We start from the raw sequence: 27,176 nt of genomic DNA on the forward strand, positions 1-27,176 counted from the left end.
CGCCCGCTCGCGTGATAACATAATACGTCCCCGTCTTCGACGGGTGTATAAAAACGAGACGAGGGCGATTTTTTTTTATTGTGTAGTTTGTAAAACCTTCATTGTGGACATTACCTTGTCTTTTTATAGTTGTGTAGAGACCTGTCATATAGCAAGCCTCCAAAAATCCCCCCACGATGTTCCAGACGAGAATCACGAGCCCCCAATTCCTTATTTGTACCGAAATGAGCGCCATTTGTACACAAGACTAATAAGTCATAATCATTTTAACGCTTGCCTGTATCTCAATCCTTACCTTTATTCAAACGTTTTCGGGACTTGGGTGGCTAACAAGTAAAAATGACATGCGGACCAATTTTCCGGATTTTTTTAAAGATGGCGGTTGGCGCATTCATGATTTTTTTTTTTTATTACTTTCACGATAAAATCGGCAATGCGTAAGGTGCCATGAAATGCGCGCGGGCCTCAGAACCAAGTTATCATTTTTTTTTTGGCCTTAGATCTCCCAAGACGCCAAGATCAGTTTGTTAACCAGTACAGGTAGTTAAATCTGTCCACTTGCAGCAAAATATTATAACAAACATTTCAAAATTCACCAAACATATCTTATTTCAATTTATAATAGATTGTGGAACACTGTTCATCTGGACTCTTATATATTGACAGCAAAACTGCATCTTTGAACTTAGTTACAAAATGAATTAGATGAAGTTTTCAATGACAGTTTCCCCGTTTCATTAATTTATCAGCCATTTCAATGTTTGTTGAACAAGCACATTTATTCCCAACAAAAAAAAGAGACCATTTCCCCCAAAAATTTGCAAAGTAAAATAATTACAAATGTTTTGAAAAATTGTTAGTATCAAATTTATAAAATACTATTGACTAAATATGGCCTTATTTAAAGTTGATTGTAGTTTTTAAATGCAAAGTTATAAAGACAAAGTAAAATGTATCTTTTTCTCTCTCTCTCTCAATTTGTATCTTCTTTCAATTATAATATGCATTTCATTGACATGGGAAATTTAAATTAGAGTCCTTTCGGTAGAAATGTTTAAGAATTTCATTGACCCCAGTTTCATCTTTGATGGCCTTACCTTGAGCATGCCACCATGGTCTTGCCAGACTGATTTACAACCATGTGATTGACCGGAGCTGTGAAACGTGTCAGGATGCCATCGGGTGCCCCATCAGGGAAGGTGTGTGCCTGGACGCTGTTGGTGTCGGAGGACGTGAAGAATCGGCCGCTCTACAAAAGCGAAACTTAAAGCTTAACCTTGGCAATACGTCTTAAAGTATATCCCTCATTGTAAAATTAATTCAAAACATAAAAAAAAATGGCATGAAAAACCTCGGAAAGATTTTGCTGAAATTAAGAAACATTCAGCAAAATTATATACCAGGTAGTTCTAAGCTTCTTCTGCTGAAGTCTGTTTTTCCATGCATATCATTCAAATCTGCACCGACTACATACTAGTTATATATATGTATACGCCTGTAGATTGATTCATTTTGCCCAATCTCCATCTTAAAATTTTAGAGATTACTCAGATGGAAAACTCAGAATAAAATGTTTCAACACTTCATGCATTAGTCAACATGCTGATTGATCAGTGAGATTGCGATCTTTTTTTTTTTGCTGCTGATCCAATTTTGATTCCCTAAAGTCCTACCTTGTATACAATACCGTAGACGCGGTCACCAACCCTGTGAGAGATTGCATCGTCGTCCTCTATACCAGCCCAAACACGCACATCTCCATCTGTTCCACAGGTTAGCATATGTCTAACAACAATAAAACATCAATATAATCGTGAGTTTATATATATGTATGCATAATATAAACTTGAAAAAATTGTCATGAATTTGTTCTCTAAATTTCCACCAACTTGTTTTGGCAAAAATAAAAAGCATGCTTTGATCAGATGGAAAGAACATATTCACAGCATCTTCCATCATTGGAAAGCTCATTGGATCTTGTTTCGATGCCTGAATTTTTTTATACACTGTATAATTAATTCCCTTCCGTAGTATATAGTAGGACAAGGCTGAAATTAAAACTCTCTTGGGCAAATTCATTACCTTTAAGGTTAAGTTTCTCCTAGAGAATAAGATTTCCTATCTATTAAAATTTTCATTTGAGCTGGACAATTTTTCATTTGTGAGTAGAACAGGGCATATGTTTTCAAGTTTGGGCTACTATTTACGGAATGAAGAAAAAAGTTTTGGATGTAAACATCGCATGCACAATACATACTGAAAATCTAGATCTCTGCAAATCATTAAATGTACAAAAGTGCACACTGCACAAAGATGATTTTTAGGTTGATACCAGGTCACTCAACTAATATTCTTGGTTATTACTGAATAGAATTGGCATGCTTAATGAATTATTAATTTCTGGTACATGTAAAAGCAAAAATAATTTTACAAAACACAGCAATGCATTGCTATTTTATCACCAGATAATTTCAATTAACCAGGAGTAATATTTTCAAATATTGTGTATGGCCCAAACAGCAAAGTAGGGAGGGACAGACTCACAGGGTATATCTACAACACTAAGGGGAGCGAGACAACGTCACAAGGATTCTTTTAGTTAAGTGGTGAAAATTAAACACTTCTTTTCAAATGTTTATATTGGTGTACTAAACAAGAGGCCAAGGGCCACGTAGTTCTCTTGGCATATGACTGAATTGCTTGAAACTGCTGAATCCTGTTGTCAGGTCCCGGAAACAAAGAGACCTAATGCATCAATTCTGTTTTACAATGACATATTTTTTTCATAACTACATTATGTATATATACTCTAGAAACGTGTTTGTTAAGACTCGTGCACAGATGCCCCGCTCCCTGTTTGGCCGTACGCGTATACACACACGCAAAACAGAATTTTAGATCCATGCCTATAGTCTCTGGGCTAAATTTGATTTAGCCCAGACTGCCAGAGAACCAAAAAAATATCAATTAATTATTATTCGGAGGGGGGTCCGCAAATATGAACGATCACTGATGTTTGCAATTCCAAAGTAGGAGTATCACCTTTGCATAACTAAAGCTATAAAATACTTTGTTATTTCGTTGAATTGCTCGTTCCGGTTAAGCACAGATAAAAGTTTATGATGAATACGCTTTTGCTCAAAGTAAACAATGTTTGTAAACATCAAAACCGTGAACCGAAATAGACCAGATTGTAAAATCAACGAAGATTGAGATTCAATTACATAAAGACATGAACAGCAATTATTATTTACTTTCCACTGTCGTCAAAACACACGTCAGTATGCCCATCGCTGTGTGCATATCGGAGAGGTTGGACTGTCGGCATCTTTATGTTCCCGCAAAATAAAAATTGTTTTTGGCGCCAGTGTCATTCCGCAGTAAATTGGATAGTATACAAATAAACACTAAAAAAAAATATAAATTCATTATTTGTGTAATATGTTTAGTTCTTTCGTAATTATAAATCCATTGAAGACATTCTTCCAGTTTATCAAACGCTAAATATTGAGTAGATGAAAAATATTGACCCACAAAAAGGGGTGTGACGTCACATATCCGCCTACACATCGTATTTACTGCCATTTTCATTCATAAAATTGTTTTGGTGTATTCCATGGGAAGGACGTCAAGTTAAATGAATTTTAATGAAGATAGTGACCTGAAATCATAGCCAGTATGCCTTCAGGTAATTATAACATCATAATGTGTATGTTCTAGCTATAAACAAAGCCTAATCCGTGATGCTGGGTTGACAGATGTGTAAATAAGGTCGTCCTTTACCAATTTGCTTCCAATGTAGGAATATCAACATTGTGTGATGTATTTGCATAGGAGGTAGTATGGTACCCGTTAATACCATGGGACTGGACACTATGACGTCATTAGAAAGTGAACATGACCAGTGTTGGATCTGAAATAACTAGGTGTTTCCTTGCTCTAGCATTCCCCCAACATTGGAATTTCTTTTGAAACTTGAAAGGCATTATTTTGCCAATATACCCACCCCACCCTCCACACACATAATCAATGGTATTGTTTGTTTGTTTGAGTGGTTTTACGTCCGCTTCACTACCAAGTAGTCTGGTTATCCAGAAGACCAGCAGGTATCTGGATCCATTTAAGTTATGACAGATGGTGTCAGGTCGTTTCGGGACATGCCAAAAGTCGTTTCAGGGATTTTTCGTTTTTTCGTCTGTAGATACCATTACCTACTTAAATGTAAAATTTCAAGTTTATTGTACAAATGCTAAGTATTGTAATGCACCAATCTATTTATTGATTGATTGATAGGTTTTACATCCGCTTAATTCACTATAATGCATACCCAAGGCAACACAAGGGAAGTAACGTGTAAATCAACAATCAAATCATATATTCACTATATAGCTACCTTCCAAAAGTTCTGTTTAAAAATACACTTGCATTTTTCTAAATATAATTAAAGTAAAGAATTATGCCAATCTTGTTTTTATTATTATTTATATACTGTATGTTATGAATGATATCAAACAAGGAACCTATAAATAGCTATCAATAACGAAAGAAATTGAATGTTAAATTTCATAAAGTTCCTCTCTGTATTTAATAATGAGATTACTAGTACTTCTCCAGGTAGCAACACACTGAGTGAATGTTGGTAGGTATATATCCCCTCAAGCTTTAGCAATCATTGGTAACACTAATTATAATGATCCCAAGCACTGGTAGGTGGTGACATAGGTCATAAACTGAAACCATAATTGTGTATTTACAGGACTTTATATATGAAACAGTAGTGAAATGTAATTTATAAGTGAAAATTTCATGTGTTTGAAACGCCTTGATTAAATCCCAAAACATCTTGTGTATGTCACGAAATGAATCAATGGTATTGTGACCTGTTACTGAAACGACCTGTTACTGAAACGACTAGCATTCTGACATATCTAGACAACAGTTCAGTTATGATACGCCCGGATTATAGTGTAGCAGGAAATAAGGGGGGGGGGGACAGGCTTCCACAGGGGATTGAACGACCCCCAATATATCGTAGTATGCTACTGATTGAGCCTTGAGGTTATTGGAAATTCTGTTGAAAAGTCAACCATAATCTTTTACATGTACAAGTAAAACTTGCTACACTATATTCCACCCTCTTATGTGTTCACCTAGCCTCTGAACACAAAGTGCTACAACTTAACAGGTTTAAACTCTTTGTCACAACAATGAGAGGTTTGGTTAAAATATACCATTTGTAACATGAAAGAGAGTAGTGTGCTTTCACCAGGGATCAAACAAAAAACCCTCCCCAGATCCCAGTCCCTTAATCTCCTGCATGAAAGCTTTAAGGCAAACAACCATCTACCAATATTTCTTGTTTTGTTGTTTTTCATCAGCTAAATATCCAACAAAAGGTTAAGAGATTTTTCATAAATTCACGAAGAACTGTACGTGAAATATATGTTCTCAATTAAAAGATGCTTTTTGACATTTATAGCAACCGTCAGATGTCAAAACAGCCATTTGTTTTGACATTTGATGTAATAGGAGGTCAAAATAAAGACCTCTATTTTCCAAGCTGGACTTCTCGTTGTGGATGAATATAATGTTTTAGTTTTTGCAGGAATCATGTGCTCGCTTTTAGGTTCAGCCGTATAGCTTTGTACTTCTCAGACTAGGGCTGACGCTGTCGGCAGCTGAAGTAGATATTGGTTATTTTTGTTTTTAATTGACTACTATAGGTTAAAAAACATAAACAGGCCACAATTAAGTCCCAGAAAAACGGTCTGTCCACTCACTTGTGTATTGTGGCTGACGCCAAATATGTATTATTAGGGCTGACACAGTTCAGAGCATGCTGTACGACTTCAAGCCATTACTCTTGACTTCAAGGCAATTTTCCTAAACCGGAGCAAAAATTAACAACGGCGAGAAAACCGTCAGAGCTCTGGCGAAAAAACACTTGAAATTCAAAATTGACTGTAGCAATACAGATATAGTACCGGCATTCCTATTGTGATACCGTTGTTGCAGATCTATACCGATGCAAGAGCCGATGTGCTACCGAATACCACTTTTCAGTCACCAAGTGTTCTACCGACATTAACGAAGCCCTACCTGAGTACTGTCGATGTACTGCCCTTGTAGTCCCGGTGCTCGCTCCGGCAGCACAACGGCAGAAATGTCTACCGTCGCCTGCCGTTGCTGAACTATTCGACGGTGCCTTACCGTTCTTAGCGATGTGATACGGTCGTGCTAGTACCGATTCCCGAAAATCGCCAAATTTGTGCTCCGGTATAGCTCCAGCAACCCAAATCGGCTAGGTGTGACAGGCCCTTTAAGCAAATCACAAGTGGGGTTTCACACACCTTCAGTCTTCATGTACATTGGCCAAAATAGACTATCGGATCACCTTGCACAGTGCATCTGACAAATGTATGTGTTCAGCATATAAAACCTTGTGCATTTGATCTTCACTAACCTTTTATATATAATTATAGTATCTGATGAGCAAGCATAAATACGTCTAGACATGAAGAATTTCCCGGCTGCATTTTACTTCTAGCTTATCTCCTCCCCTTAGTTTGAAAACTTAGAAATCAGACATCCAAGTGATCAAAATTATTAGAGTTGTTTTTTTTCTAAATAATTTAATACTCTAAAGACGTCCGAGGCCTGGCAGTTTAAAATACTGTTTGTTAATACAGTTTTTAGTGTGTTCCGGTTATAATTCAAAGGGGTTTTCTCTTTGGCTGTATAATACATTTTAGAATGAATTTTATATTTCATTTGGGGTTTTTTTGGTTTTTTTTCATAAACATTCATTGCAGTGCATTTAATCTCCAGGATTAATTATAAATATTATTGCATCACTGAGGCTACTTTTGTTTGATTTTTTTAGGGGGGGGGTGTCAATTTTTGGATTCAACTTGAAATCACTTGAAAGTGTTAAATATTTCTGAAATTTAAACATAGTCATTCCAATACACATTTTATCTTTAACAATGCAAGAAATGACATCAAAACTGATTTTCTCTCATGAGTTATGACATGGTGTAAGGTTTCAAGCATTATTAATTTTAATATGTTTTTTTCCCCAAGTTACGCTTAATAAACATAAAGTATAATAGCACTACTTTAACCAAGTTGATAATATACTCCTTAAGCTGTTGTAAAACATCATGTTTAACAGTATTACATCTGAAAATAACAATTAAATATTGAATATTGGGACTTGATCGAGCCCACCGACCAGGGTCCAGGTCTGAGAACCTATATGGTACTTTTATAATCACCATTGTGAAGTCCGTGCCCATTTAGGATACAATCTGCAGAAGAAGAAAAACACACACACATTCACACTGCCAATCCTTCAGTGCCATGGACATTTTGATTTGCTGACCAAGTCTAGCAGTTGAAAAACTACACTTGATATGTATACAGATATGAATTTATTTACACATATGATTGGATATGACTGTGCAGAACCAGTGTTGCTTTCTTCATTTCCTTTGGTTTTAGGACATAATATTCAGGAATATTTATTCTCTATTCCACATTAAGAAACAGTTCCCCGTGGATCAGGATTTTAGCCACGATTTCAAACCTACCTGTCCAAAATGCTGATTTTTAGCCCATTTTGACAAAATTGCCTGTCCTAAATAAGTTAACTAGTAAGGATATATAGTGAGGAGTGAGGAGTTGCCTGTCTAAATGGGCCTTTTTAAGAAAACTGCCCGTCCAAAAGACAGGCAGAACACGGGTGGGTGGCTAATTTAGCCTGCTATGGATATATATAGACTAGCACTGGTTTCAAAAGTCCTATGATCTAATTTTCCTCGCCTTGGCGAGTCATTACTGGGTCGAACAGTGGCAATAAATAATGCCAGCAACATGCATTTCTCCGAATATTCGACATGATTTTTTAGCATGATAATTGATTGGTGGATTGATTGAGGATTAGGATCAATATCAAATGTCATGACAATACTAGTGTCCATGAAAATAATAATGAATTCGTTTAAGGACCCTCTAACTGAAATAACAAAACATATTTATTCTGTAAAAATGGAATTTTTCGTGGTTTTCAAATGTGAGCGCAAAAAATCCATGCAAATAGTTATTAATATAATATAGGTTATATATATATATATATATATAGATTATAAATATATAGATTAAATATAGAATATAAATATAAAGATTAAATATATAGATTATAAATATATAGAATAAAAATATATATAGATTATAAATATAGAGATTATAAATATATAGAATATAAATACATAGATTATAAATATAGAGATTATAAATATAGAGATAATAAATATATAGAATAGTTATTAAAGGGGCATAACGGTGAAGTAACTTTTTTTTGTGTCTTTTTTTCAAATGCTACATAAACATATCAAGTGAGACTCCTTACGGAAAATNACTTGTGTTTACTGCCTAGTCAGGTGACGTTATTGGCGCTATTTTTAGCAGGGCTTTCCCGAACAATTCAAGTGGTCAAACTGGACATTTGGAACGGACTATGAATATGGGGATAGCGTGGTAACATAAGTGGAAGTGCATACAATACATACATTCATTAAAAAAAAAAACGCCTTTTCACGTGATGTCCCTTTAATGTAATATATAGATTATAAATATAGAGATTATAAATATATAGAATAGTTATTATTGTAATATATAGATTATGAATATAGATATTATAAATGATTATAAATATAGATATTATAAATGATTATAAATTTATAGAATATATAGATTTCGGAACCATTGCCAACACGGAAATTTTCACTTTTACATCATTTCCCTCAGGAAGATTTAATAAATGTACAACGACAGCATGTATTATTAAAACCTTTAAACAACTCTTCTGAATAACCAAGAGGCCTAGGTTGATGATATATATCATATGTAGCCAGTAACATGCTGGGAGGAAATGCTGCCAAGTTTATTTAAATGAATGACCTTTGCCAAAATTCAAGGTCACAGGGGTCAAATACTAAAAGGCCTAGGATAGTGATATTTGGCCAGAAGCATGCTGGGATGAATGGTTACCAAGTTTATTCAAATGAATGACCTGCGATCATTTTCAAGGTCACAGGGGTCAAATATGTTCAAATCTTTTAACACCTTCTTCTGAATAACAAGTTAAGGCCTAGGATGATATTCAAGGTCACAGGGGTCAAACATGTTGAAATCTTGAAACAACTTCTTGAATAACCAAATGTCTATGGTGATAATATTTGAGTACAAGTATGCTTGGATGAATGGATACCAAGTTTGTTCAAATGAATGACCACGGTCACAGGGGTCAAATATGGTGAAAACCTTTAAAACAAGTTCTTCTGAATAACTATCAGGCTTTGGTTGATGATATGTAGCTAGTAATATACTGGGAGGAAGGGCTACCAAGTTTGTTCAAATGAATGACCTTTGTCCATATTCAAGGTAACAGAGGTCAAATGTGTTTAAACGACTTCTTCTGAATAACCAAAACGTCCAGGGTGATTGTTTGTTCATGTGAATGACCTTGGCACACTTTCAAGTTCACATCTGGTTAATTGTGGATACAATTTAAAGTCATCTTCTCAATAAACAAAAGGTATAGGGTGGTGATCATATTAGGCAGTTTGCATTCTTGGATGAAGGGCTATAAAGTTTGTTTAACTAAATGTTCATGTATGGTTCACTTTCAAGGTTACAGGGGTTAAATGTGCTTTTGATTGACTTTTAAGTCAAGACACTGATATTTTGCCTGTAGCTTTATTTTAGTTCACTTACTTTTATGGATACAGGTTACAACTGTGATATTAATACCAGGTGAGCGATGCAGGCCCATTGGGCCTCTTGTTCAGGATTTGTCCAGGTCAGATTTTTCAGGCCGTAGGTTTCTTTGAGATTGTTAAAAATTTACAATGGTTTTCAATTGTGAAGAGGAGGAAATGTGTGAAGCCCATCCCATACAGCATCATTCCTAAATTATAAATAAAGTTCTAATTATATTGTTTGTGGGCGATTTCCTGGAACTAGTAGTAGTCCATTCGCTGTAGCATTGCCCATCCTGTCCTAGCCGAGATCTATTCCAACACTAAAATAGCAGTTAAAGCCTGATTCTCCTTCACCATCTCACAGTTTAAAGGTGTGTGATATCCTGGAGTTTGTGTGGGCTAACTATAGGCCTCAGAAGTGTTTGACAACTGTCAACAAAGGGATGTGACTAACTGCCATGCATGAATAAATAAAGGATGTGCATGGGCTTCATTATATAACACACAATGCTTTACTCGTAGAATTCTGTTTGTAAATTAGTCATGATTGGTAATATGTTACATCTCTGAGGCATTGCTAAATAGTTTCTGTAGAGTTCATCCAATCAAAATGTCAGTTGATTTCTATATTTATCTCAGCAATTAACTCACAGCTAAGTTTTCAAACAGAGACCGTTAATTTAACTTATGACCAATCCCCTGATCAAAGTTCATGTAAAAACAGCAGAGCTGATTACTAAACTAAGTGCTGAATTTCTTTAGTTGCTTCAGTTGCTTAAAAGTCCATTATTTTCCGACATCTGTTCTTGATCATCACTCCAGTTTAAAAAAACAATTAGCGAGCACTCAAATATGTACGTTAGTACCAATTAATAGTATATTATACATTATACACATGTTTTTGCGTGTGTTTATACGGCCGAGAGCCTTAATTACCAGACTTGAATTTGATTGGATTGTGAATCAAGACAAAATTTTGAGATACACGATGCTCCCATTTTTGTGTCATAGCACTATTTTTCAACAAGATCATTGCCAGCACAATCCAGCTGTTGTAATTGACAGCAAAGGAGACTTGAACCCTGATCATCATACCTTTGGATTATAAGTATTATAAAGATTATAAGCAGTAATTTCCAGAGGTGTCAAGGGGAAGTAATTTCAAAATGGTCTTGCTTTCTAAAAAGGTCCCCAACCTGTACTTGTCTTTATATTTAAAGAATATGAGGAAATAACAAAATTCTAACAGGAAAATAAATAGTTGCCTTGGGAATGCTTTTATACAGTACAGTTGATATATATGTAAATGGTGGAAATTTCATCCTTACATGGGTACATGCTGTATGTAAACGGTAGAGCATGAACCAATTAGAATAGTCATGTATATATGTAAACTTACACAAAGAAACTTGGTTTTGAATAGAACTTCTTGACTATCAAGGATGAACTGGTCCCGGGCCGTCTCTAGAATATTTAATTATTTTGAAAAAATATGAATTAAACCCTAATAATTTTGATCGCTTGGATATCTGATCTTAAGTTCTCAAACTTAGGGGGAGACAAATTGTAGTAAAGTGCAGCTGGAAAAGTCTTCATAAAATACCCCTTATAAGAATAGGGCTGATAGCAAGTCTAAACATATATACAATATACATGACATTGATCCTCTGAAAGGAAAAGAAGACGCATAAAAAAGGCGTTGGAGAAATGTTGGCTAAAGCATTGTTTAGCCTGATAGCACGTGAAGCTGTTCTGTAGATGTGTGTGTGTGTAATTATGATGAAATATGAAAGAAGCATTAATTGGACGCCGCCACTCTGTGCGCCCGTGGTGTGATCTACACACCAGACATGTGCTGATTACATAGCTCATGTGTACACCATCCCACTTTCCCTCCTCCCCAGGGGGCGGATACTTAGCCGGAAGTCTGGGCAAATTGTAAACACCCCCCCTATATATATAGACAGTACACTAAGACTATCAGTAAAGTTCTGTTGGTGGTAATGGCCACGCATGTTGTTTCTGTCTTCATCAGAATTGTTCATGAATTGGCAGTAACACATTGTTGGTGAGTATATATATATTATAAGAAATATTGATTAATGGCAACAATATTGCTAAAAATAAGGATACCATTGGTAACATAGAATAGTTTTTTACCCTCATTAAAAGACTGATCAAAATTTCACAATTTTTCAAGGTATATATATATGTATTACGCATGACACATTTTTTTCTACATTCCATCTAGTCATTGGGTGGATCCTATTATAATAAATCATGGTGAGGTCGGTGATTTGTGATATTGTCTGGGTATTATTATAAAAAAAATAAGTAACAGGTCAATTTTCACTTTAGAGTTCATATCAATTGTAACATCTCAATGGTCTCTGCCAAATGCAGTATATATATACATTCCTAATTCCTGACAAATGATTTTCATATGTTTAATCTGTTTAATGATTTAAACATCATACACTATACATATATATTATCTAATACAACAATTGGGTACTTTTATATCGGTGAATTTGTCTCGGTCAATATCACTTGGTCAGGTCTAGTTAACCACATATTCACCTCAACAAAAGTCCATAACGGATAAATATAGTAAAATAAGATTTCCATTAAGTAGAGGTTTCATTAATTATATCGCCAGGAAGAGTGTCAAATTATGTTTCAATACAGAAGAAATGTACATGTTTTAATGGTAAATATTGACAGTTTTCTCTAGCTATGACAGAATATTAATAACATTTTGCATCCATATGCTGTCAAATTGTTTGGCTGTCTGTTCAATTTTAGTAAGTTCTTTCTGTTTTGTAAATAGAATTTTGTAATTACAATTGCAAGTATTCGATCAAACACATTTATATAGAAATGTATCATTTTGTACATTAGAGACACAGTTTTAGGCTTTTTGACAGTACACCTGTATTTGTTCTTCGTGGTGAATATTTCTGTATTAATTCAAACATATATTATAGCCCAATACACATACAGAAAGCGTAATTATAATAATAGAATGTATATTAGTTCCCGGAAATGGGATGGGCTACTGAACACAATTTACATTGCATCATATGATATACATCACTTTGGTGATAAAGCATACTACAATCTACCAGTATTTACCTGGTCCAATACTAGTCAATGAAATTCCTGTGTGTTTCATGGATCAACACCTGGAATATGAGTCTGCTGTTGCAGGCCTCATAATCAATATATAACCCATTAAAGCCGCCCACTCCCAGCAAGGCCGCCCACTCCCTGCCATCTGTATTTGGTCGGCAGGGATCAATGGGATAGGGTTGATTGTGATCTGTCGGGATGGAAAGTGGCGGGATGTGCAAGAAAGTTTATACGATATGGGGTTGAATTATGATCACATGTACATGTATATATATATATATATATATATATATATGTACACGTGACAATATTGATGTGTATATTTCAACAGTATAGCTGATTTCCCATTATAATAACCTGGGTTTGAGCAGCCATGTCATCTTTTGTCGACCACACAAGTCTTACCCTGGGACAACTTGCTGTAAGTGATTTTAATTATTCTATGTCTCTGATATCAAATATTTTTATATCTTAATCTTTTTATATCCTTGGACAGATATTTTGTGTGTCTGTTAATTATACGGTTTCATTTAATTTAACTTCTTTCGGGAAACATCCTAAATTGAAAAACAAAATGTATTTTAAAAGCTAATCCCTGCCATTGAAAAAATAGGTATCTGTGGATGATTCATCAAAGGACACACTCTTTTTCCTGACAAAAAATATGTTGATGGAAATAATGTAATCTGAAGCTTCCAGGACTGATTGATATATAAGCCCAAGAGAAACATTACTGATTTCAAGGTTGATTTACGTTAAATAGTGGTTCAAGATCACATTTTATGGGATTACAGAATACTTTCCTTTTTCGAAAAGATATCGGTAGAATTCAGTTTATACAGTGCTAGAAATTAATTTTGAATACCACTAGTCAATTAAAGGGGCATCACGGTGAAGTAACTTTATTTTTTGTCTTTTTTTCAAATACTACATAAGCATATCAAGTGAGACTCCTTATGGAAAATAACGATCGGATTTGGCTGAAATAGATTCATAAAAATGATTAAATCTTAGAAAACCATCGGTATTTCTACCTGTCTGACCAACGTTTTGTTCAGGGATTTCCCTCTACTAGCGCATGCGCACAGCACACCATTTCTTTGTAAACAAAATGACTGGCCGTGTGAAGTAAGCGTAAGAAAAGTGTTTTACCGTGTCAGTTACGAAACGAAAAGTTGCCAAATGGTCAAAAGATAGCGCAAGGAGTGTGTTACGGAATCATTATTGCAAGTGGGCAGTATTCAAAGGAGAAATAACTGCCGTAGCAGTTAGTACGGTGCATGTATTCTTCCGGATAGCCGGTTAAGCTGAAATGGAATCGACAGAAATGCTAGCGCTGTTTATGTTATGAATAAATATCTAAAAACTATTAAGCTTGCTAGTATCTTTGTCTGAGTTTGAATACAGATGAACTTAGTTTAATATGTTAATGGGCATGTATTGGAGAGAGTTTACTTTGTGTTTCTATAATTATACAGTGGTTTATGCGAAAGGAAGGGATAAGTGACTGGTTAGTTTGATTTTGCCATGAGGCCCTCCAAGGGATAACTGTTGTGATGGCCCACGGCATATTTTCTGGGTCACCGAGATACGTGTGTTATCCAAGTCCGTGGATTTACATAATTTAATATTACCGGGTTCAATAAAATAGTATGATTTAATTATATTGCTGAATTAAACGATTATTTTTGTTTTTACATGCAAGATTTAAATTAGTACTAATATGAATACCCGGCCTCCTCTGCCCCGGCAATATATAAAAAAAAATCAGAAAGGTTTGTCTCTTGGTGTAGGGAAGGTGTTTAGCCCCGTACCATCTGTACCGGCCACATTCCGGTACTAAATTCAATATATATTTAAATATTTCTACTTTATGTTTATGCCTATTATCATTGTTGACATTTAATTGTAAATGTATGACGGGAGAAGGCTGTGATAAATTGTAAAAACTTGTGCCCCATCCCTTGTTTAATTTTATTGGCAATACATTTATGTTTAAAGCTAAATAAAATTAAATTCTGAACACTGTTCAATAAGTTTGAATACGGATTTAGAAATCATATAACTTGGTTTCATAGTGCGGTAAGAAGTTGCAGTTGCCTGACGGCCCCTCTCTGGGGGCCCCTTTGGAAACCGTTTCATCTCGCTCGCACAACTTGTGTTTACTGCCTAGTCAGGTGACGTTATCGGCGCTATTTTTAGCAGGGCTTTCCCAAACAATTCAAGTGGTCAAACTGGACATTTGGAATGGACTATGAATATGGGGATAGCGAGGTAACATAAGTGGAAGTGCATACAATACATACATTTATTAAAAAAAACACGCCTTTTCATGTGATGTCCCTTTAATGGTAGTTATAATATAAGTTTCCAATTTGTTCCTAGTCCATGTGCAAATTCCACTGACCCAATATTATTCAGCAAGATAAATCAATATAAAATTTTGACTATGGTCAATCGTGCTAGCTAGTGTGTGAATATTAAAATTCAGGAAATATCTGTATGATGAAGGAAGTGAAATAATTTAACAGAACAAGTTTTTACTAACTTTTAATCTATATTTATCATTGAATCATACACATCATTTGGTCTTTGAAGTAAACGATTCCCACAGACTTACATTGCTTTTCAAAGGCTATCAGTCTACCAAAAAACAAATTCTGAATTGTAACATTTCTATATAGCAAAGAGCAGGGGGGGGGGGGGGGTCTCTGGATACATCGTACTTCCAAAGGTTCAATTTGGTAATGCTTTGAATAACTTAAACCCACCTGAAGTTATAGAATCAAAAACCAATGATTACGTGACCAAAATTGCTAGTAGGTGCAGGCTAAATGATGTACATTTTACTTAAAAATGAAAAAAAACAATGTCAAAATGTGTAAGATGATAGATTGTTTTTTTTTTATCATATATATATATAAATGTATAATGTACATCTATAGGATCTATAATATCTTATTATTATCTATATATATACATGTATATTATCTATAATATACATAAACGTTTGCACGTTCACTCCAGGATCTATAATATTATTATATATAATGTTCATCTATGATCTATAATATCTTTGAATTAAAAGAAGAGTACGTACATATAATTAACATACATGTACATGTAGATAGATTTTTAGCTCACCTGGCCCGAAGGGACAAATGAGCTTAGGGCATGGTGCGGCATCCGGCCGTCGTTCGGCGTCAACTTTTTACTTTAAACAACTTCTTCTCAGTAACCAAAATGTCTAGCTATATATATATAGGGTAATGATATTCGGCCAGAAGCATGCTGGGATGAAGGGCTACCAAGTTTGTTCAAATAAATGATCTTCATACATTTTCAAGGTAACTGGGGTCAAATATGTTAAAAAAAAATAAACAACTTATTCTGAATAACCAAGAGGCCTAGGGTGATGATATTTGGCCAGTAACATGCTGGGATGAAAGGCTACCAGGTTTGTTCAAATGAATGACTTTTAGTCATATTTAAGGTCACTGGGGTCAAATATGTTAAAAACATTTAAACAACTTCTTATGATTAACCGAGAGGCCTAGGGTGCTTTAATTTGGCCAGTAACATGCTGGGATGAAGGGCTACCAAATTGTTCACATAAATGACCTTGACTTATATTCAAGGTCACAGGGGTCAAATATGTTTAAAACATTTTAACAAATTCTTATGAATAAACCAAAGGCCTAGCATGCTTTAATTTGGCCAATTACATGCTGGGATGAAGGGCTACTAAGTATATTTAAGGTCACATGGGTCAAATATGATTAAAACCTTTGAATGACTTCTTTTTAATTAGCAAAAGGCCAAGGGTGATATTATTTAATCTTTAAATTATTTGTTCTATATAGCTAAAAGGTCCAGGGTAATGATATTTTGCTAGTAAACTCCTTTCAACCTAATGTCCTTGTTCGACATTCAAGCTCACGGGCATCTTATGTTTAAATCTTTTAATAGGTTCTTATGAATCAAACACTGATATTCTGCCTGTAGTTGTATTTTAGTCCACTTTTAAGATTACAAGTGTGAGATTAATTCCAGGTGAGCGATTCAGGCCCGTTGGGCCTCTTGTTCATATTCTTGTAAAATTTATAGAAAAAAAAACGACATAATATCGGAAAAAGAATTTGTTTGATAGCTTACAAGATATGTTCTTCAGATATAAGTGGCGAACGCCTGTCCTCATCACCGTACATGTATACAAATAAACCACAGATGTTCAAGCTAATTCCACAAGCTCTCATTTCCGGTGTTGGAGGTTTGTGTCAAAATAATTTCCGCCTTGAATTCTTTGTTTGTGTGAGGTAGTAGAACATTTATCACAGTACATTATGTGATGGAATTGTAGCCTGCAAATTAAGTTCACAGCGCAGTGCTGAGTAGAAACATCTTGATAATAAGCAGCCAACAGCTTGATTGCAGAGACATCAGCTTCTAACCTAAAAGATATTAGTTCACCGGAAGCTTGTGATACTGAACAAAACTGTAATCAAGTCCTTATGACACCAACAAACTGATTCATTTCATTTCATATCTCTTCGGGTGAACTATTTAATACTGATTCAATTATTCTATTTTTGAAATGCAAGATTTCATCATGCCTAGTAACACCATCATATAATGATTGTATTTATATGTCTGTGGGCCTTGTTCTAAACAATTCTCTTACAAGTCTCCTTTTATACTTTGATACTTGTATCATCAAACATTATTTCATAAAATTAGGCTAGACAAATGTTGACTATATCATTCAATATTAATGGTTTGTACAAGCTAAGCACATGTTCATATTACAGTAAACAGACAAACTCGCTTTAAGAGGCCTTCCCATAGGGAAGTCCTAAAAGAGGTCTCTGAACACAGGTGGTCTTTTTAAACAGGTTAATTTTACAATGAAATCGTCACAATGGGGGGAAATTAAAGTAAGTAATGTCTTAACTAAGGTGATGTCCTAACTGAAGTGATGTCTTAATTAACTGAAGTGATGTCTTAACTAAGGTGATGTCTTAACTGATATGATGTGTCTTAATTGAGGTGATGTCTCAACTGAAATGATGTCTTATCTGACGTTATGTCTTAACTGAGGCGACGACCGTATTAATAATATACACTGTGGCCTGTTTAATCAAAAGCTTTAAGTTGTATATATTAAAAGAGGTGTACGTTGATTGAACTTTTAAATCTATTTGTCCTTGATTTCTGTTTCAGATAGGTTTTACGCTGTATACAAAACTTGGCAATAACTACATATATTTACTGTGAATTTTGTATATATTTGTATGTAAAGTTACAAAACATTTCACAAATTGTAACAAAAATAAACTTTGAGAATAAAGTTACTAACATTGTTATATATAGATAATTTGAACAGACAGCTGTTTAGGAGACAGCCTTGAGCCCCCCTCCCCCGCCTTTTTCAGAAAGCCCTCTCAACATCTGTTGTCATCTGTTGGGAGTTTAATTTATACCATAGGGTTGTAGCCTTTGACTGATCTATACCGTTTATAGAGGTATACCCCTGTTGGTGTAAATATATACTTGAAATGTTATGACTTGAGACAGCTGTAGATCTTAAGAACATTTTATTAGATTTTTATGTATTTTTGTCTGCCAGCTGTTCTTTACTTTGTCATAAAGAAAAGGAGGATGCTGTGTAATAGCCTCAGAATCAAAGAGAAATTGCTATATATTTGAAACATGTTCCTGCAGGCATTGCCTGTATTTGATTAATATATGTTGTAAAATCAATAATTGCTAGATGATTTAGACCTGAGCTTGAATGCAGTGAACAACTGCAGCACCATATGCATACATGATCATCTGCATACCGGTATATATATATATATATATATATTCAATTAAAAAAAAAATTATGATCATGCAACATAATGGAGGGGACGTGAAGTGTTATTTCTTTGGACATGTGTCTGTATGTCACTTTTAACTGACATCGCTTCAATTTCCATTACTCATAAACTACCTATACAACATTCATCAATTAACCTTTGTATATATATATAATGGGTCTTGAGGAGTATATATATATATATACTACCATAAATATTAAATGTAGGTCACCATTTCATGCACTTTCCACTTCACTGATTACAGACTTTTGGATTTTACTCCAATTTAATCTACTGTACTGGAGTCCAAGATTCAGTAAACTTCATAAACATTATGTATATCTTAAGTAAACCAAAATTAACATAGATAGTTTTCCCTTCACCGACTTAATTCGGCTTGACAGATTTTGGGTTTAGTTCCAATTTCTTTTAATTAAGTCCACAATTCATCAAGTTTTATATGTAGATATTGGTACAAAGGATTTGACACACATTCATTGTTTCATCTTATGAAGCCATTTCCTATTAATATTTCAGTGTAATAACAAACGATTTTCAGTCAATTACATTTAAAAATCATTAAGAAGCAAGGAAGTCAAAAAAAAAATTTTGTAAGTAAAGTTCAAAATTAAGATCTTTAACAAGACAATAATACATCATAATTTATATCCTTGATGTAGGAAATATTCTGATTGCCACTCTGTGACCAATATATTTAAAGATTTCTTTTGAAATTGCACACATCATGCTTTATACATGTATATACCTGATGTAGTAGATAATCGAAAGGAAGCTGGCTATTTATAAGAAACGACAGTGAAGAAGATTTTTTTTTAAAGATTTCATTTGCATGATATCGATAAAACGGTATGAAAAAACACCTTTACAAGTACTTGATATATGATATGCTCTATTTAAAGACCAGAAGTGATGATGATAGTGTTTAAGAATGTAATCTTTATCAGTGTTAGGGTTATATATATACAAGCCTTGATCTGTAAGATGAAGAACACTTAATTTATAAATAGCATGATCATCTACATGCATATGTGTAGCTAGCACAGACAAAGCCTGGGAATCTTCTCTTCCCTTCCATTTCCTTCCCCCTCCTTTCTAAATCTCTGCCCTTCCTTTAACCCTCCCCTTTCTCCGACAAAAGGAAATCATCTTTCCCATTAGGCTGCTAATTTTGTTTAAGACAAAGGATGTTGATTCTCTGTTTCTGTAGGAAATTAGGTTTGCCATATTTTCCAAATTAACAAAATTTCATCTTTATATTAACAACGCACAATTCATTTGATGTTCAAAGGGTTGCTCTAACATCAAAGGGGGTTTTGTTATATAAAGCACATGTCACTTAAGCTTGTGTCTTCTGCCTTTGTTTTTCGAAATTTGATGTTGGGTATATGTGAGAGGGTATGATATGCAGTGTGTGTATGTACGTGTATACTGTTAAACAGCTTTCCAGGGACCCAGTTACATGAGCCAAGACCTTTTTAATCAATCCCACTTGATCTGCTAGTATAAACATGTATTACACCTACTCTGATATTTCCTTTTGACATCTGTCTGTTTTAGATGACGATACAGATAAAATAGTGAAGGAGGAATTGAGTTTGGATGAGTCAGAAATCCCCAGCAACAGGACAATGGTGCAGGGTTGTACTGAGAAATCTGTAGAAGGGAACCCTGCCAATACCAAGCGCAGTCCAAAGTCAGCATTCTCCATCAACACCCTCACCCATCATAGAATGCACAGGTCTGCTGTTCGACCATTCTTCTGCTGTGGTAGCCAGATTTCTCTCAACAGCATCAGCGATTTTGTTGACCAAGCTTCCCGTGAAAAGGAAGAAAGTGAGTTGACAGACTTGTCAGATTCCGACGAAATGGTTGATTTAATGTCGGACATGAATGTCGAGAGGAACATGTCAAAAAAGTCGTCAACCCGACGGATTTCAAACTCCAGAAGGAAAAAGTGTGACATGCAAGATAAAAACATGAGAAAAAAGTTTTGGACAATCAAATTCAGGGGGAAATTAATATCGAAAAGTTCGAGGTTAAATACCACTGACCAAGAGTTAGTGCAAGGGGCCAAATCTAATGAAGGCATCATGTGTACTTCGTACAGGAGGACACTAGGGAGTTCAAAAGGGGAAATAACTTTTGAAGAAATAGAGCCGTCATCTGCAGACACTATAAGTTTATCAGAAGATGATTACAGATCGGCTAGTCAGGTGGGCGGAGCTGAAGGAGGTTTAATTCCAGATAGCCTATTAACAGAGGGTCTTGTAACAGAAGGACTTATGTCAGATACTAGTCGTGTGCCCCGCGGTAGGGCCCAACGGTTCAGTGCCCCAGACCTGCAACGAACCACATCAGAAGTATTCGTCATGTTCAGGCCCCTGAACTCCATCAACTTTGACGAGCTGTACCCAACAGAGGATGTGGATGAGCGAAGGATTGCCGAAAGAGCAAGGGAAATGAAGGAAGGGATTGAAATGAGGCGAAATATCTTGGTTCCACAGTTCGAAGCAAGTGAGGGGGGTGGTGGTAATCCTGAGCGCATCCACTTAGTACAGGCACCTCCATCACCGATACCGACACCAACTATCCCACGGGTACCACAACTAGGTCGTCATTACGGTGCTCACTCTCAAGTAGACTACATGCATTGTTTGGTGCCAGACATCCTTCAGATCACCAAGTGCAGTTTTTACTGGGGGGTCATGGACCGTTACCAGGCTGAAAAACTACTAGAAAACAAACCAGAGGGCACATTTCTTCTTAGAGATAGTGCACAGGAGGAATTTCTTTTCTCAGTTAGCTTTAGACGATATGGACGGTCATTACATGCCAGAATCGAACAATGGAATCACAAATTCAGTTTTGATTCTCACGACCCCGGTGTGTTCGCGTCTGATACAGTTTGTGGTCTGATTGAACACTACAAAGACCCTAGCTGTTGTATGTTCTTTGAACCGATGCTGACGTCTCCTTTACACCGCAACTTCACATTCTCACTCCAGCACATGTGTCGATCCAGCATCTGTGACAATACAACATACGACGGAGTGCACAATCTGCCACTCCCACGATCACTAAAAGAGTACCTTTTATACTATCATTATAAACAGAAAGTTTGTGTGCGAAGGTTTGATATGGCATCCTAGCCAATGCTTCACAGAAGAGACAAAGATTGGACTTGGCATACACACGTCCACCAGACCTAATTATATAACCTCTAGTTAATGTGCCACCTTTTTAATATATATATAAGTTATTTGTTCAGTACAGTGGAAACTGTCGTGCAGTGAACAGTTTTTGCTAGTTTCACGACTGTTATATCAGTGTGAAAATATGCATGTGCAAACACGTTGACAGATTGCATTGACATGATGAATGTACCACATGAAAATTTCCACATTGTGATTAGTGTGACTAATTAAAATGCGAAAAATTCTGCGTTACAAATCACAAATAGTTCAGAAATACCCATATCATGAATAATTAGAGGAGTTAAAAGTCCAAAGTTTCTACATCATGCAAAGAGTTTCCACTCTACAGTATAAGAGCTGTCTTTTCTTTAACCTGTCAGATGCAAAATTCTTTCCAAAAATTGGGCCTAGGTGTATTGGAGACCTTCGTTAGGAATCGCTTAGTGGTATTTGTACTATGTACTATTATATTACCTGTAAATGTATAGGTATTACTGTAAACTGGGAAATATCACTGCAGTTTCATTTTCGCCTTTTTCGCCTTCCATGACGAGGGCGAATTTATAAGAACGGCGAATATAAGTAAACAATATAATATGCATAGTAGTTTAATGTGAAGGGCGAAATGAACACTGAGCGAAAATTGAGTTCATGGGCAGAGGGCGAAAGTTTGACTAGGCAATAATTTCTCTGTATACAGTATACTAGTTGAATAGCAAATGAGATAGTACAGAATATTTTTCTGAGGAATTGTGAGTGCAGGTTGTTAAACTAAGGAGATTTAGGTTGTCATTGTCTATAAGTTCCTTGTTTGTGGCTTACCGGTAATCCTGTTGATGTTCTGTCGATATGGTTTGCAAATTTTACAACCTGTTCTAAGTGTTCCCTGAATGCGAGTTTTGAAATTTGTTGAAGTTAAAGAATGGTATACATGGTATGTACTGTCTGAATCTCTACGAAGTTTAACGGTCAAGAAAGAATTATCAATGCAAGCTGTCCATTAAATTGTGTTGCAATATCATTGGGAGTCATTTTAACTTTAATTGTGTGTTATTTTCATATATACGTGAACAAATTGGATGTCTTTTTTGTAGCATTTTGAATACCACTAATAGATTAAGAAAGTCTTCTCTTTTTTTACAGTTTTGATTCATTAAAAGTATCTGAAGTAACTGCTTTTACAGATTTTTGGTAACTATTATATTTAAGATCTTTTTAAGTATTTTTCAGTTGCTGAATATCATAAAAGAAACACAACTTTTAATAAAAACAGATGTGGTTTTTAAGAATAATTCCAATGCATTTTATATAACAATATGTGACATCTATTCCGTTTGTATTTATTGTCCAAAAAATCTAGCTATAGCTGACTACATCACTTTACTTTCAACACATCACTTTAAAAAAATAAAAAAATAACAATGATATTGAGTGTTGTGCGACCCCTGGACATACCGTATATGACAGGGGATAATCCAAGACGCTTTCACACTTAGTATAGCGTACGTACCTGTCACAATGGTAACTGGTATAAAAATTACATTGTAATTTGTTATAAAATCATTTCAACACTGATGTCGTTGTTATGGTATGGTCTGTATATTACTGTTGACTTGACAATATCAATTATAAAATTAGGGTTAACCCTTTCACCCCTATGTAATTTTAGTAAACTCTACCATGCATCGATCTGGTTGTGTCCATTATAGTCTACAGTGGTGAAAGGGTAAAAAATGTTTTTCACCTGGGTTGTTCATTAGCTCAGTCAACATGTGCTGTATTTCAAATAATTTTTGATGTGATGTGAATTTCTACTTATTTAGAAAATTCTCATAACCAATTTAGTCGAGCATTTAGTGGAACATCTAGGATTTTAGGATGTCTGATCAATAGTTGAAATATATGTGATCCGATACGTCTTTCCAAAATATTCCGTGGGAATTTCTGCATTTTAATTAGAATATAGCTAGAGACTTACACATGTATCTGCATTGCAAAAGAGTTAAATACCAAGAACACTATTGAATATCTTCGAGGAATATAGATTTCGGTTGGGGAAAAAAAAAATCCTGGTTTTCATTAATTTATGATAATTTATTAATTTTTATGAAAAATAGAAAAGATTGTCACAAATCATAGATAGATTATATTATATGTAGGTTTGTGTATGAAAAAATGATTTAGTGTTACACATAAATATGACTGCGTATAAAGAAAAATGCCAGCTGAAGCAAAAGTGCATAAATAAAGTCACATAACTGTTGTATTCATTGTTATAATCTAGAGATATTATTCATTTACTCTTAATGATAACTATATATACATGTATATATGAACGGTGATAAATAAACATCAATCCGCCTAAAGAAGCCCTAGAAGGCAGAAAGGCCTAGCGGAAGATCTGAAAAATTTGTTTTTATTCTATACATGTATATATATATAGACACAATTTTGTTGTTGCAATATAGTGGTGCTTTTGAATATGGTCTGATCAAGGTTCTTTATTTGTGCAATATAGCTATATAGAGAAAAATATTTGTGAGTTGCCATATTTGTTGAAAATAAGAGATATATACCGGTATTAAAGGTTAACTCATGTCACGATCGTTGGAGCACTATAATAATGTGTTGTTGTACTGTGTTCCCAAAACTGATGTTCATCATGTCACGATCGTTGGAGCACTATAATGTATTGTTGTGTACCGTGTTCCCAAAACTGATGTTCAGCATGTGTTCTTCTGAATGCCCTGTGAATATTTATAGCAATTAAGAGAAAATTCAATTTTCTAAATATAGTAAAATTTCAATTTTTGGAAGATGATTACTGTCAGTACTGCAGCTAGTTATAATGCATGACAGAACACTTGGTTTAAAGTGACTTCAACAGATATCCATCTGTTCTTTCACCGTCTTGTCAAGATCTGTTGATAGGGAATACTGGGCATCACAGATGTTAATACTAATTCTCGTCCTTTTAAATAAGTCACAGAAGGAGGATGGGTGGGTATTCATGAATCCGTTGTCGTGCTCCCACTAAGATTCTGTGCTCAAGAAAAAATTCTTGTATCTGGTGATCATGATAAGTTAATAAAAATCCATGATACTAAATGTGAATGATTTGGAAGAACTTTTGAGAAACATATATATTAGAATACGGGTTTCAATGTTTACGTTTGACTTTTTGGCGGAGTCACATGATTTAAGCGAGTAACAAGAAAGTTGGATTTGAGTACAGCATCCATGCTTGAGCACAAGAACACTTTCATGAATATGGGCCCTGATCTCTTCAACAAAAGGTGTATTTACCTGAAAGTGTTAATTACTTGCTTATATTTCATATCTGTGTCAAATGAAATTTTATAAAGCCTGCTCCGGAATCATGATACTGATTCTTATTCATTTAAAATGTGGTCTAATTTTCAGATTTGGTCATATAACAAACTCATTTAGAAACCTCATTATAACATGTCTACACGATACATGAATTTGATGTCTTTTATAATGACTACAGAGCATCAGGGATCTGCGCTAGAAGGTGACAGATTGGTTAACTACATGTACTTCATTCTCTGGTAGGTTGGAATGTCAAATTGTGATCAAACGATAAATAATCAAAAGGAAATGGGTGACACTAATGAATAACCGTCACTCATAAAAACTTATCACTATTGCATATTTAAGTTTACAACTCTTTCAATTCCAGCAGCGTACATAAAATCTATTTTCTATATTATATTGGGGTTAGGGATGGGATGGTGATGTTGAAGAACTATTTATATTATTTAAGTCGATTACATGCATGCAATCTGACAAAATTGCATGAACTTGATTGTACATTTACACTATTTATTTCAAATTGAGTACCTTTTTTGGTGAGTTGAAGCAATATTATGTGTTAAAGGGAGAGACACGTCACAATACATGGGTTGTTTATTGAATCAAATACGGAGTACATTTGCATGTTGATCCACTTGAATCCATTTGTTATTTGTGTATTTATCTCAATGAACAAATTGTTGTATATGTTGATGAAAATATTAAATATCAGCAATGAAAAAAGTTAAAGTGAGTTTTCTTCTTTGTTTGTATGGTAGATGTTTGTCTTGTGGCAGGACCTCCAGTGACTATTGGAAACGACACCGACAAAGTGGGGGATTTTATCTTTACTAAATTTTACTGTATTTCCAATCAATGTCTATTCTATTTATATTTAAACTGAACTACTTAAATTCCAATAAAGAAGTATACAGTAAAACCTTGATATAATGCCACTTGTTTCGTTTACCTCCTTGTTTACTGCAAACATATTTTAATGTCCTTTTTTAGCTCACCTGGCCCAAAGGGCCATGTGAGCTTATGCCGTGCTGCGGCTTCCGTCGTCCGTCCGTCAACTTTTTCTTTTAAACGACTTCTTCTAAAGAACTGGAGGATCTAGGGTTAAGCTATTTGGCCAATAGGTACCTGGGATGGAGTGCTATAAAGATCCATCATTAAAATGACCTTGACCTACTTTCAAGGTCACAGGGCTCAAATATGTTAAAAACTTCAAACAACAATATCCTAAGAACTATTTGGACTAGAGTTATGATACTTGGGTATGTTATGAAGATCAGCAGTGCAAATATTTTTCTTTATTACAGTAATGAGGTCAAATGTCAACTTTAAGTGTAAGTCCGGGGTTAATGTCAACATGGGTTAAACGCTTTAACAATCTTCTTCTCAAGTTCCATAAGGCTCAGGGTCATGATATTTGACCAGTAGGTACCTGGGATGGAGTGCTATAAAATTTCCTCATTAAAATGACCTTGACCTAGTTTCAAGGTCACAGGGCTCAAATATCTTAAAAACTTCAAACAACAATATCCTAAGAACCATTTAGACTAGTCATGATACTTGGGTATATTATGTAAACCAGCAGTGCAAATCTTTTTCTAAATTACAGAAAGGTGGTTAAATGTTAACTTTAAGTGTTAGTCGGGGGTCAAATGTCAAGGGTTAAAAGCTTTAACAATCCTCTTCTCAAGTTCCATAAGGCACATGGTCATACTATTTGGCCAGTAGGTACCTGGGATGGAGTGCTATAAAATTCCTCATTTAAATGACCTTGACCTACTTTCAAGGTCACAGGGGCCAAATATGTTCAAAAGTTCAAACAACAATATTCTAAGAACCATTTGGACTAGAGATATGAAACTTGGGTATGTTAT

General features: G+C 34.9%; 2 protein-coding genes across 5 annotated transcripts in view; one reads left to right on the plus strand and one right to left on the minus strand.

Moving 5' to 3' along the window:
* Positions 1 to 3,368, minus strand: part of LOC110447040 (WD repeat and HMG-box DNA-binding protein 1-like) — a 24,956-nt gene extending 21,588 nt beyond the window's left edge. For both annotated transcript variants that reach the window (XM_021492446.1, XM_021492445.1), the window contains exons 1-3: positions 3,255 to 3,368; positions 1,674 to 1,785; positions 1,098 to 1,249 (exon numbers count right to left, since the gene is read on the minus strand). In XM_021492446.1, coding sequence (XP_021348121.1) covers positions 1,098 to 1,249; positions 1,674 to 1,785; positions 3,255 to 3,328 — 338 coding nt within the window. In that variant the 5' untranslated portion in view covers positions 3,329 to 3,368. The remainder of the gene's footprint in view (positions 1 to 1,097; positions 1,250 to 1,673; positions 1,786 to 3,254) is intronic.
* Positions 3,369 to 3,576: 208 nt separating this feature from the next.
* LOC110447041 lies at positions 3,577 to 25,414 on the plus strand. Of its 3 annotated transcripts, XM_021492449.1 has the most exons (3): positions 11,760 to 11,832; positions 13,228 to 13,317; positions 20,333 to 25,414. In XM_021492449.1, exon 3 carries the CDS (start codon positions 20,404 to 20,406, stop codon positions 21,922 to 21,924), a length of 1,521 nt encoding a protein of 506 aa, XP_021348124.1. In that variant the 5' UTR covers positions 11,760 to 11,832; positions 13,228 to 13,317; positions 20,333 to 20,403; the 3' UTR covers positions 21,925 to 25,414. The 3 variants fall into 3 exon arrangements, with proteins under 3 accessions (XP_021348122.1, XP_021348123.1, XP_021348124.1); XM_021492447.1 differs by lacking the exons at positions 11,760 to 11,832; positions 13,228 to 13,317 and adding an exon at positions 3,577 to 3,688; XM_021492448.1 differs by lacking the exon at positions 13,228 to 13,317 and having other exon boundaries at positions 11,750 to 11,832.
* The last annotated feature ends 1,762 nt before the right edge of the window (positions 25,415 to 27,176 follow it).

The sequence above is a fragment of the Mizuhopecten yessoensis genome, unplaced genomic scaffold (genome assembly GCF_002113885.1).
Source record: "Mizuhopecten yessoensis strain PY_sf001 unplaced genomic scaffold, ASM211388v2 scaffold3135, whole genome shotgun sequence".
NCBI lineage: Eukaryota > Metazoa > Mollusca > Bivalvia > Pectinida > Pectinidae > Mizuhopecten > Mizuhopecten yessoensis.